At 42.7% G+C, this 13,145-nt stretch overlaps 2 protein-coding genes across 2 annotated transcripts in view; one reads left to right on the top strand and one right to left on the bottom strand.

Moving 5' to 3' along the window:
- The window catches only part of arhgap1 (Rho GTPase activating protein 1), a 34,356-nt gene extending 28,753 nt beyond the window's left edge, over positions 1–5,603 (bottom strand). Inside the window, exon 1 of the mRNA XM_031852000.1 lies at positions 5,495–5,603. The gene's annotated coding sequence lies outside the window, so the exon portion shown is untranslated. The remainder of the gene's footprint in view (positions 1–5,494) is intronic.
- Positions 5,604–7,526: 1,923 nt separating this feature from the next.
- On the top strand, positions 7,527–10,207 carry arl6ip6 (ADP-ribosylation factor-like 6 interacting protein 6). The gene is made up of 4 exons (XM_031852103.1): positions 7,527–7,944; positions 8,484–8,537; positions 8,793–8,919; positions 9,079–10,207. Exons 1-4 carry the CDS (start codon positions 7,797–7,799, stop codon positions 9,170–9,172), a joined length of 423 nt encoding a protein of 140 aa, XP_031707963.1. The 5' UTR covers positions 7,527–7,796; the 3' UTR covers positions 9,173–10,207.
- The last annotated feature ends 2,938 nt before the right edge of the window (positions 10,208–13,145 follow it).

The following is a 13,145-nucleotide window of genomic DNA, read 5'->3' as shown; positions in this document are numbered from 1 at the left end:
GGGTGTTGGTTTCAGATTTTGGATGATGTGGACAGTAACGGGTCCCTCAGTATAGCCAGTATTGGTCAGAGCACAAAGGACACCAGCTGACTGTGACATCATCTGTATGATGATGAGCTCATGATCAAAAGTGAAACCAGAACCAGCAGCACATTTCATTTCCAATCATCTCTGTTGGACCAGACCAGATACTAAGGGGTACGGAGGACTTCTTTTTCATCATCAGTCAGAAGGCTGAAATCATGTGTTAAATATAAAGAAATAATCAGAAAAGCAACATGTCATCCACATTTTCATCAGTTACTTTGGTCATGTGATAACGAGTGGTTGAATAAACAACCTGTTGTCATGTGACTGAGGATCCACACTGAGACTATGCTGTCCATTTAGAATTAAACACTATTAACGTCCGCATTAGTGGAATGCCTCACTTGTTCCAAGAGACTTTGCCATTATTACTTGATAAATGACGTTAAACAATAAATAGATCATTAAGAATTATTGTTGATTACTTTGATTTAAAAACATCCAACTCCAGGTCCTTTTACTAGCCTTTAACAGCTGTGATGTCACAGTCTAGTCCTCTCTAGCCACATTTCCAATCCCCAAACCACACCTTGGCCATTCTTCATCCCTCCTTTCCCCATCACCTGATTGCACCAAAGATGAAATAACGGTCTGGTTAATGTTGAAAATATGTAGATATACAGTGGTTACGGAAAGTATTCAGACCCCTTTAAATTTTTCACTCTGTTTCATTGCAGCCATTTGCTAAAATCAAAAAAGTTCATTTTATTTCTCATTAATGTACACTCAGCTTCTTGACAGAAAAAAACAGAAATGTAGAAATTTTTGCAAATTTATTAAAAAAGAAAAACTGAAATATCACATGGTCATAAGTATTCAGACCCTTTGCTCAGTATTGAGTAGAAGCACCCTTTTGAGCTAGTACAGCCATGAGTCTTCTTGGGAATGATGCAACAAGTTTTTCACACCTGGATTTGGGGATCCTCTGCCATTCTTCCTTGCAGATCCTCTCCAGTTCCCTCAGGTTGGATGGTGAACGTTGGTGGACAGCCATTTTCAGGTCTCTCCAGAGATGCTCAATTGGGTTTAGGTCAGGGCTCCGGCTGGGCCAGTCAAGAATGGTCACAGAGTTGTTCCGAAGCCACTCCTTTGTTATTTTAGCTGTGTGCTTAGGGTCATTGTCTTGTTGGAAGGTGAACCTTCGGCCCAGTCTGAGGTCCAGAGCACTCTGGAAGAGGTTTTCTTCCAGGATATCTCTGTACTTGGCCGCATTCATCTTTCCTTCAATTGCAACCAGTCGTCCTGTCCCTGCAGCTGAAAAACACCCCCATAGCATGATGCTGCCACCACCATGTTTCACTGTTGGGATTGTATTGGGCAGGTGATGAGCAGTGCCTGGTTTTCTCCACACATACCGCTTAGAATTAATGCCAAAAAGTTCAATCTTGGTCTCATCAGACCAGAGAATCTTATTTCTCATAGTCTGGGAGTCCTTCATGTGTTTTTTGGCAAACTCTATGCGGGCTTTCATATGTCTTGCACTGAGGAGAGGCTTCCGTCGGGCCACTCTGCCATAAAGCCCCGACTGGTGGAGGGCTGCAGTGATAGTTGACTTTGTGGAACTGTCTCCCATCTCCCTACTGCATCTCTGGAGCTCAGCCACAGTGATCTTTGGGTTCTTCTTTACCTCTCTCACCAAGGCTCTTCTTCCACGATTGCTCAGTTTGGCTGGACGGTTAGGTCTAGGAAGAGTTCTGGTCGTCCCAAACTTCTTCCATTTAAGGATTATGGAGGCCACTGTGCTCTTAGGAACCTTGAGTGCTGCAGAAATTCTTTTGTAACCTTGGCCAGATCTGTGCCTTGCCACAATTCTGTCTTTGAGCTCCTTGGGCAGTTCCTTCGACCTCATGATTCTCATTTGCTCTGACATGCACTGTGAGCTGTAAGGTCTTATATAGACAGGTGTGTGCCTTTCCTAATCAAGTCCAATCAGTTTAATTAAACACAGCTGGACTCCAATGAAGGAGTAGAACCATCTCAAGGAGGATCAGAAGAAATGGACAGCATGTGAGTTAAATATGAGTGTCACAGCAAAGGGTCTGAATACTTATGACCATGTGATATTTCAGTTTTTCTTTTTTTAATAAATTTGCAAAAATTTCTACATTTGTTTTTTTCTGTCAAGATGGGGTGCTGGGTTTATTTCTCATTTTATTAATGAGAAATAAAATGAACTTTTTTGATTTTAGCAAATGGCTGCAATGAAACAAAGAGTGAAAAATTTAAAGCGGTCTGAATACTTTCCGTACCCACTGTAATACCATTTCCACAAAAAACTGTGATACTGCCCATCCCTAAATGACATGTTTTTTCTAACGAAATATTCTGCTTCAATCCATTAGTAAGCCCTTCAAAAACCACATTTTCATGTGTTGGTCAAAACAGATGGTGTTGTTGTCGTGCAGCTGGTGTTCACCACCATCCCTGATATCAGTGTAATAAATGAAAGATTGTATTTTATTGATTTAAAAACGTCTCGTCATGATTAGTTTTCATGATGTATAATAATAATGTGCTTAGAGCTCATGTTAGGAAATTAAACAGCTCATAATTCATCTCTAATATCGATTTTATATTCATGTGAAAATATCTCCTTCGAACTACTTGATTTAGTTCTCACTAAAATCTACACTGTACAAAATTACATTCAAACACATAATGAAACATCAAAATTGAATGTTTGCCCGATACTCATTTTCACTGAACGCATCATAATGTGACTGAATGGAACCTCTGTATGTTAGCAGTGCTGCCAACATTATTAGCTCTCCTTCTGTCAACCCCAACATAGATTTGTTATTCGCAATGTCGCATTATTTTGATCGCATATTTTGACTGAATATCTCCGTATGTCAGTAAACCTTTACTCAGCTTAACTATCATGGTGTCAAATAATCAATCCTGAACCGTGCAGGGGATCCTGACGGGTCATGGACTGACAACGGTCCGTTACACCAATACATTTAACAGCACCACGAACTAAATGTATATAACCACAACAACACAAAATGACACGCATGCTAGCAACTTGTTACTGTTTTTGATACACTACAAAAATGTAATGAAGCAAAGAGAAAAAGAACAACTGAATACAGAGCAAAATAAATAACAGATGTTCCATCATCAAATTCAGTCAATCACAGGTGAAGACCGTTACTATATCGTGTTGAACCATAATCTAATAATAATAAGCCTATTGTATGATGTAGGTCTGGTGTCCATAGGTGCAGGTGTACGTCTGTATCTGCTTGTGCGCATACATGCCAATTGATGGAGAAAAAAGATATATACACATGTGGACAAAATGTTTGGTACCCTTCCGTTAAAGAAAGAAAAACCCACAATGGTCACTGAAATAACTTGAAACTGACAAAAGTAATAATAAATAAAAATTTACTGAAAATTAACTAATGAAAATGAGACATTGCTTTTGAATTGTGGTTCATCAGAAAAATTTTAAAAAACAAACTAATGAAAATGGCCTGGACAAAAACGATGGTACCCTTAACTTAATATTTTGTTGCACAACCTTTTGAGACAATCACTGCAATCAAGCGATTTCTGTAACTCTCAATGAGACTTCTGCACCTGTCAACAGGTATTTTGGCCCACTCCTCGTGAGCAAACTGCTGCAGCTGTCTCAGGTTTGAAGGGTGCCTTCTCCAGACTGCATGTTTCAGCTCCTTCCACAGATGTTCAATAGGATTTAGATCAGGGCTCATAGAAGGCCACTTCAGAATAGTCCAATGTTTTGCTCTTAACCATTCTTGGGTGTTTTTAGCTGTGTTTTGGGTCCTGTTGGAGGACCCGTGACCTGCGACTGAGACAAAAGCTTTCTGACACTGGGCAGCACATTTCACTCCAGAATGCCGTGATAGTTTTGAGATTTCATTGTACCCTGCACAGATTCAAGACACCCTGTGCCAGATGCAGCAAAGCAGCCCCAGAACATAACCGAGCCTCCTCCATGTTTCACAGTAGGTACAGTGTTCTTTTCGATCCGTGTTCCGTTCGGATCACCCCTCCCGGTTCGGATCACTTGTGAACCGCAGATCAATTGAGTATTTTATTTTTTTTACAGTGTAATAAAGTTTTACTGCTGCTGTTCCTTTTCAAGTAACAAGTCCCCGAATGTCAATGCAGAGTATCAGTGAACACTACGGTGCCAAGCGCGAGTATCAACACAGCCTAAAGGGGGCTGACATGTCCATCAATGAACAAGAACCAAGAAGAATATGGACAACGTCAGGCAAACACGCATAGTAAGAAAATAAAAAGATCCTGGAGACTTGGACCGCAGTTGTAAATTATTCATTAAGTTGAATCTGGTTAAAAACTAGAGGTTGTAAAAGTTCTGGGACATTAATGAACTGGACAGTTCAGATGAATAAATGACCATCGTCTCATCTCTACTGCTGATCAGCACACTGACTAACAAACGGTCTCATTCTCTATTGTTTTCTATGATTTCACATGAACTTCACAATGTCAGCATCTTCAAAGGGCAGTATCACTAATAAGGTACATGAACTAACTAGCTCACTCAGAATAACACCATCCACATCTTCACTTCCATGTTACCATAAAGAATGCAGAGGTATCTATTGATGGTTACAGCGTTTTCAGGATGGACGGAAATATACACAGGGAGGAGTAGTTATATATGTACAAAATAATTTTCCTATGCTACATGGGTTAGGGCTTCACAGCTACGCTACAATGCTGGGTGGATTTGCTGGTTTCTCTTTATATTGGTGCACTAGTCTGTATGTGTGTGTCTAAGTGGTTCTGATGCTGTGCTACAAAGGGAAGTAAAACCATAACGTTGTCTCTGGAGGTGAGATCTCCCCTAATATTCTCTTCTGACACCATTTTGTCTGTTCTTGTCTGTATATTAAAACGACCAATACAAATACTGTATTGAAGTGTTGGCTCTCTGCGTGCAGACGAGCTAACAAGCTCACGTTCGCTCCTGATATGGCTGCTGATAACAAGCAACAGGTGAGCAGTCACGTGACTGATTTATTTTACCTTTACCCATAAAGTCAGGTCCAGAAGAAGGTTTCGATCATCCTGATATTGCTTTAAAGCGCAACGGGCTAACTAAGCAACGTTTGCTGCAGATGTTCCGGATGTAACACATTAGCATACTACGTTAGCAGGCTGCTACGGTTAGTGTCGCAGTCTGTCTAGATAACGATACACATTCAACACTAACTTCTACGCGGTGTCAGAGACAGACTGGACCCACATCATTCTGTTTACCAAATTCACGTTAGCACGAGCTGTACAACAATGAGCCACCACGAAAGCCTCGCGCGAGCATTGCTCTTCCACTTCATTGTGGATATTTAAGGCTATTTAACAGAAGCACATTTATACACAGTGAATGTTGGCTCAACGTTACCGTGACTGTAAAGCTTTGTTTTCACCCGACAGGCTGTGTGGCGTCTGACTGCACCGGAGACTCGATCGGTGCTGTTGACAACAATCTGCGTCAACACCTTTTCCGGTGGATTATTTTCAAAATAAACGCATGCACTTCTGTTTATGCTATACATATTTTAACATTCATGTGTTTCCTTTTTGTGTGTGATGTTGATATTATTTATGGTGTCTCTTCTTCTTTCGTTTGGAGCTACACTGTTGCTTGGCAATAACGAAGTATCTTGTGACTTGTATTGTTTGTACTGTTCCTAACAAAATAAAAGTGATAGTGCACGCGCCTCCTCGTGGTCTTATGAGGCAATAAATATAACAGCAGAACCCAGTGACGATGGGTAAGGTGACATCACCGTTCTCCTAAGAGTGGTTCAGTTCTCTCTTGCTCATTCTGCAGATAATTGTGCCACTACATAGTTTAAGAACATTAATATTGTCCCTCCTGCCACTATCACATTATGACACAACTATTGACCAAAGGTTTGATTTAAATTAATTGTATGCATTACTCACAAGACAATTAGTCAGCTGATGAAAATACAGCAGCCTATATCACAAATGACATGGAGATCATCTAGAAAAGGTCTGCCTGTTTCACATGAAGCCTCAGGAAAGATTTGATGCTCCAAAGAAGCTTCATCTCACCATCGCTACTCATTGCATTCATGCTTCATAAATCATAAAGGTTGTGTGCATTTGTGAAGATTATCTTGCTGAACAAAACTTGTAAGTATGGCAACGTTTTTTGTTTGCCACAGAGCTTATTTTCTGTAATATTCCAAAATGCAATGGAAAATCTCATTGGATGTGGAGGGAACCAGTGGTGCGGCAAACTTCCGGGGTTGGCTTACAACAATACGTCATCCCTGCACGAGTCCTCTGACAGCTGGTTCTATCGGCCTTGCTCTTGTTTGAAGTTAAAGGAAACTTACAACAAATATCCTGCTAAAGATATCCCTGTAATACAGACTCTATGGGGAGGACTCCCGGTACCCGCCTGTCGTCATATGTGTCTCACACACAGGGTACTTCTCAAGTCTCTTAATGTCATCCCCGTTTCCCTCACTTGCATCCTTTCCTTGCGTCTTAGTCCCTCCCACCAGGGATGCATGGAGGAAACCATGCGAGGAGAGAGGAACGAGGAATTATGTTTTAAGATACATGAGACGTCCTTTCCTCAGGTGCGTCACGTGAAGCGACGTCTGTTTCTGATGACGGAGGATCAGCTGCTCACAGCTGGATCAGCTGTCAGTCGGCTTTAACAGCTGGAGAGACTTTTGATAAGTTTGTGTCTGTTCTCATGATCACTGTACTTAATAATAGGAACTAATACTAATAACTAATGAAGATACACAGTAATCATCACTGTAGAGGTGTTTTATCCCTGTAGTCAACAAACTGTGTCCTGTTTATAAGCACAGGATCGATTTCCACCGGCGGAATGCGATCGTCTTATTTATGAATTATTTGCGTCTGTACGTTTTGAAATTGTGACTGTGGCGTCATTATTAAATAACCCAGAATATGATTATTGTTTCTCTTAAATGATAAAACTCATCAAACACTCAGGAATGATGTAAAAAGTGTTTCGTCTCTCCAGCTCTCTCTCTGACTTTAATTGTATTCATAATAAAAGTTATTGAGGGAAATATCAGATTATGAAAACACAAATCTTTCTAATAAATGAAGAAAGTTGTTTGTGGTCGCTTTGTTGTTCAGACTACAATGAACATTTATTTAAACCAGATGGTGAATCAGAAACCTAATCAAATATAAACTAGAGTTTATTCTGTGATCTGTCTTCACTCTGGTGTTAAACTCAGTCAGTCAGTCCGATCGGCTGCAGCGTCCAATCACATAACTGATGAACAATGAGGGGGCGTGTCGGCCGTTAAAACACTTCCTGGAAGTCTGTTCTCGTGGTTCCTCGCTCATGGCTCCTCCGAGGTCCCTCCTCGATCCTCACTCCTCCGAGCTACATTAGAGCTTTGGGACGGCTGTCAATATGGCGGCACAAAAACAACTTCCGGTTGAAGCGAGGATCGAGGAAACGACAATTAAGAGACTTAAGAAGTACCCACAGGCTGCTTACAGGGGAAAACAGAGAAACTAAACTGACGGAAAAGCCTGAGGGACAAAGTTGTGTGCGGAAGTGCGTCTGTTAGTACACACGTTGTCCCATTAAAGGAAAGTTACCAGTAACCTACTTTAATAGGAGAGTGCGTCATACCGGGACCTTCAGATTCCGGATCTCATTCTGTGAGACCATGCCAGGACAGGGACTTGGTGGACCGGGACGGCCGTTCACCAACGGCCCCAAACCGTGGTCCGTGGTCGTGCTGTCGGTGCTTGGCTCCGCCGTAACGGTGGCCGCTGTGGGCTGTGTCTGCGCCCTCATATACCCCATACTCAAAGGTGAGCGGGCGGGCGCGCGTGCACGTGTGCCTCATTAGGGGGGTGTTAGCTAAAAGTAAACATGTGGACACTTCCTGGACATTTTGAGAAGTTTTCAAATCAATGATGCAGAAAACTGTAGTTCTAAAAGGTTTCATTTCGCACTCGAGATGACCAAAATCAATCAATCAATCAGCTGTGTTATGATATGATTTAGGGATGATAACCATTGCTGAATATGTAGAAAACAGAGTTAGGGTACATATACAGTAAGCAGTGCTACAGTAGCAGTAGTATTGCTACAGCAGCGGTACTGATTCCTACTGGTGGGTGACTGTGGCTAAGTGGATAGCAGGGCCGTCTTTCAATCAGAGGTTCGGCGGTTCAATCCCCGGCTCTGCTAGTCTCATATTGATGTGTCCTTGAGCAAGACACTTAACCCCAAAAATTGCTCCCGTAGTTGTGCCTATGGTGTAGAAATGTGATGGACTCTAAATTGTAAGTCGCTTTGGTAAAAGCGTCTGCTAAATGACTGTAATGTAATGTACTGACTGTTTCAGAACTGAGGGCAGAGAAAGTGACAGCAGCTGATTGGACTGAAGAGAGGGTGTTGGGTGAGTATCAATATGTGTTCATTTAGAACAGAAAATAGTCCAACAGTCCACAACAAAGCTGGAGCCTACACTTAGAAAGGACTTCAGTGTTTAATCAATTATATATAGCATCTATATATCTATATCTATATATATATATATATATATATATATATATATATATATGCTAGCAGCACAGGGGCTGGCCTCTATGAGTGGCAGGACTGGAGCTCTCTTTAAGCCTGGATAGAGATGTGCGTGTGCGTGTGCGTGTAGGTTTCTGGAGTATCCTGGTGCTGTCAGTATCAGTAGGATGTATCTGCTGTGTCTTCTCATGGACCCTGACCTACCTGGACTTGTATCAGCCTGCCGTGGTGTTGGGATCACCACTGGTCCACTGGAGGTAACACACTGCACTACATGAATTTATATATATATAGTAGTAAATATATATAGTAAATATGACACATGATCCAGTCAATGTGGTTCAACACAGTCTTTGACCTCAGGCAGAGACTTCAACATGTTAAAACTGTGTGAATGTGTGTGTGTTTTCTTCTAGAGATGTATCTGACCATGGTTTCCACATGGGCTATGGTGTTGCTGTCCTTAATGGCATCATGGCTCTGCTCACTGTCATCTGGATCCTCACCTGACACACACACACACACACACTCAGTACGAGTACTGGGCAGCGATCAGCATATGACACTGCAAAGAAATGAGAAGGTCCCCATTATTAATTCAAATGAAAGTTTAGAATGAATTTGAGTCATTATGTGTCTCTTTTTTACCAACACTAACACTATGTTCACACCACAGCGACAAAAGCACCATTGAGATGGAACGGAACAGGGTGAAACAAAAGCATATGATTGGTTGACTCTTTACAGTGCCATTGGAGACATCACACAGCAACAAGCATGGGTTAGTAGTTTCACGGGTCAGTAGCTTCATGTCAGCAGCTTCCATAGAAAAGGACTTGTAGGCTGCTGCTGTGTGCTCTTAGTATGAGTGGTTGTGTATAAGTCAAATGTCTCCTTATAGTTCCTGTAGTACACTCCAGATGTTTTGTATTCAAACAATTACATTGTCTGCAAAAGTACAGAATTAGCCCAGTAGGTTGTGTAATTCTGTCAGAGCCCTAACCACCTCTTCAACTCTGTCTACACAGGAAGCATTTACTCCTTTTTTAGGGTCAGCCTCGTGCAAGTCAAATCTATGTTCCACCTTTCTAGATTTAGTATTGTGCTGCTGGTGCTATCTGTCCATGCAGTTGTCTGCTGGCTGAAGACATCCTGTGTACACTGAAGCAGCTGTTGCTGATGTGCTGTGTTCACTGTGTTTGAAACAAGAAATGACCAGATGTTGTAATAATAATAACTTTATAGGAGTAAATAGGATATACATGTTCTTTTCTGTGATTGACTGTCCACTATATATGCAATGTTAAAGCCTTACTTCTGGCTTCAACTGTGTTGGAAATGTCCATATTTAAATACTAAATCAACGGCACAAAATAAACATGGGCAGTTTCCACCTGAATGTGACTGTGAACGAGCTCTGATAAACGCTCTGATTTAGTTTGACAAGTGATACCGAATAAGTGATAATAAATCTGCAACATGTTGGGAGATCTCTGTCATTATAAGGGAATATTTATTTTTGGAAATAAAGTGTTATGAACATCAGAAGAGTTTGGTTGCCTATTTATTATGTACTGTGTATTTAATATGTATTTAAGTGTCACAAGCAGAGCAGTATTCTTCCTTCTTCTGTTTTGTATTTTTGTATTGCTTTACTGAGTTCAGTCTAGATATGTGCCACGCCCAACATAAGATTAATACACCGAATCAAGTAAGTGAGTTTTATATAAATGTCACTTTTCAAAAGAACTTACAGAAGCATGCAGTCATTGGAGGTCATTAAAGGCAGGGTTGGTGATGTTCTTCAACAACATTTTAGATATGTTTGTAGAAATTATCATTACATCAATAAATCAAATGCTCTGACAAAAAAGGGAAAAACCACAGTATCTGGCTGATGCAGGAGCGTAATATGTAATTTGTGGTACATGAATGTAGTGAAGGGACGGACTGTCAGTGTTGAAGACTTTGACTCTTTCTTTCTAGATTTAGTGCTGCTAGCTCCAATCATTGGAATAGAGTTTTTAGGTTGGATCACTTTAAAATCTTAAACTCTTCATAGTTTCTCAAGAATACCAACCCTAGCTTTAAATGTGATAGTTGAGAAATCATTGTCAGAGAATTCAATATTTAAGATGTTTTTCTCAAATGTTCTGAAAGTGTTCAAAGTGAGTCTGTTGCTTTAAATGGAGACTGGTATGATGAATGCATGTATAGGCTGAAAATAAATTTGACATAGAAACATGTTTGTATGTTACAGACTGGAATCTCAACCATTTATCCAACCAAACAGAAGACTTACATGTTCAGGTCTAAAGCAGGTGTACAGTAGTTGTGTTGGAATCTGTTCTGGTCACACCCTAACTGTGAATACATCCCAGTCTCTTAATTGCATCCCTGTTTCCCTCACTTGGGTCCTTTCCCAAGGAGAGAGGAAACAAGGAAATATTTTTAAAGAGATATGAGACATCTTTTCCTCAGTTGCATCACGTGAAGCAACGTCAGCGACAGCTGGATCAGCTGTCAGTCGGCTTTAACAGCTGGAGACTTTTGAGAAGTTTGTGTCTGTTCAAATGATAACTGTACTTAATAATAATAACTACTAATACTAACAACTAATAAATACACACAGTAATCACCACTGTAGAGGTGTGTTCCCTCTGTAGTCTGTTACCTCTTTAACAAACCGTGTTCTGTTTATGAGCTCAGGATTGATTTCTACCGGCGGAATGCGTTTGACTTAATTGCGTCTGTATGTTTTGAAATGGTGACTGTGACGTCATTATTAATTAATTAACCCAGAATATGATTGTTTATCTTAAATTATATAACTCATCAAACCAAACACTCAGATCAGCCTCACGTGACTGAATGAAATGATGATAAATGATGTAAAAAGCTCTCTCTGACTTTAATTGTATCCATAATAAAAGTTATTGAGGGAAATATCAGATATGAAGAAATGAAGAAAGTGGTGGAGGAGTTTGAGTGGCTCAGTGATCCTGGGAGCTATGTTGTCCGGGGCAGTAGCCCCTGGTAGGGTCTCCCAAGGCGAACAGGTTTCAGGGGAGAGCCCAGATTAAGAGCGGTTCAAAATGACCCTGATGATATGCAGCCCACGGTCTTCAGCCACCTCGCCCGGACCAGGGAAACCGGGGCACCCTCCCGGAGCCAGACCCAGGAGGGGAGCTCGTCGGCGAGCGTCTGGTGGCCGGGCCTTCGCCCATGGGTCCCGGTTGGGCTCAGCCCGAAGAAACAATATGGAGCAGCCACCCTGTGGACCCACCACCCACAGGGACAAGCATCGGGGTCAGGTGCAATGCAGACCGGACGGCGGGTCAGGCCGGAGGCCTGGGCGAGCCGATCGCTGGCAGCATAGACTAGCTCTAGGGACGTGGAACGTCACCTCGATAGTGGGGAAGGAGCTGGTGCAGGAGGTGGAGCGATACCAGCTAGATATAGTTGGACTCACCTCCACACACAGCACTGGCTCTGGAACCAAGCTCCGGGGTTGGACTTTGTCCTTTTCCGGAGTTGCCCAAGGTGAGAGGCGCCGGGCGGGAGTGGGGATACTCACGAGCCCCCGGCTGAGCGCCGCTGTGTTGGAGTTCTCCCCGAAGAACGAGAGGGTCGCCTCCATGCACCTACGGGTTGCGGGGAGCAAGGGTCTGACTGTGGTTTGTGCTTATGCACCACCAAACAGCAGTTCGGAGTATCCTGCCTACTTGGAGTCGGTGGGAGGGGTCCTGGAAAGGGCGCCGCCTGCCGACTCCATAGTTCTCCTGGGGGACTTCAACGCTCACGTGGGCAATGACGGAGAAACCTGGCGGGGGGTGATTGGGAGGAATGGCTTGCCCGATCTGAACCTGAGTGGTGTCTCGTTATTGGACGTCTGTGCTAGCCACGGTTTGGCCATAACGAACACCATGTTCGAACATAAGGTGGGCTCATAAGTGTACCTGGTACCAGAACACCTTAGGCCGGAGATCAATGATCGACTTTGTAATCGTATCATCTGATCTGCAACCGTATGTCTTGGACACTGGGGTGAAGAGAGGAGCAGAGCTGTCAACTTATCACCACCTAGTGGTGAGTTGGATCAGATGGCGGGGGAATCGGTTAGAAAGACCTGGCAAGCCCAAACCTATAGTGAGGGTGAACTGGGAACGTCTGGCGGAGGACTCTGTCCGGGAGGTCTTTAACTGCCACCTCCGGAAGAACTTCTCACACATCCCGAATGGCGGTTGGGGACATGGAATCCGAATGGACCATGTTCAAAGCCTCTATTGTGGGCGTCCACAATAGAGGAATGTCATCAGTGCCTGTCGTGGTGGCAACCCGAGAACCCGGTGGTGGACACCGGAGGTGAGGGAAGCTGTCAAGCTGAAGGAGACCTTTAAGGCCTGGTTGGCCCAGGGGTCTCCTGAAGCAGCTGAGAGGTACCGGCAGGCCAGAAGGGCTGCAGCTGCGGTGATCGCGGATG

The sequence above is a fragment of the Anarrhichthys ocellatus genome, unplaced genomic scaffold (genome assembly GCF_004355925.1).
Source record: "Anarrhichthys ocellatus isolate YVR2014 unplaced genomic scaffold, GSC_Weel_1.0 scaffold12, whole genome shotgun sequence".
NCBI classification, from domain to species: Eukaryota; Metazoa; Chordata; class Actinopteri; order Perciformes; family Anarhichadidae; genus Anarrhichthys; species Anarrhichthys ocellatus.
This window is presented reverse-complemented; position numbering and strand designations above follow the sequence as displayed.

What these genes read in the sequence shown, in the direction of transcription:
- arl6ip6 (XM_031852103.1), top strand. Translation starts at nt 7,797, where the DNA reads ATGCCAGGACAGGGACTTGGTGGACCGGGACGGCCGTTCACCAACGGC. An exon ending in GACTGAAGAGAGGGTGTTGG is followed by an intron (nt 8,538 to 8,792) that starts GTGAGTATCAAT and finishes GTGTGCGTGTAG; the next exon opens with GTTTCTGGAGTATCCTGGTG. An exon ending in TCACCACTGGTCCACTGGAG is followed by an intron (nt 8,920 to 9,078) that starts GTAACACACTGC and finishes GTTTTCTTCTAG; the next exon opens with AGATGTATCTGACCATGGTT.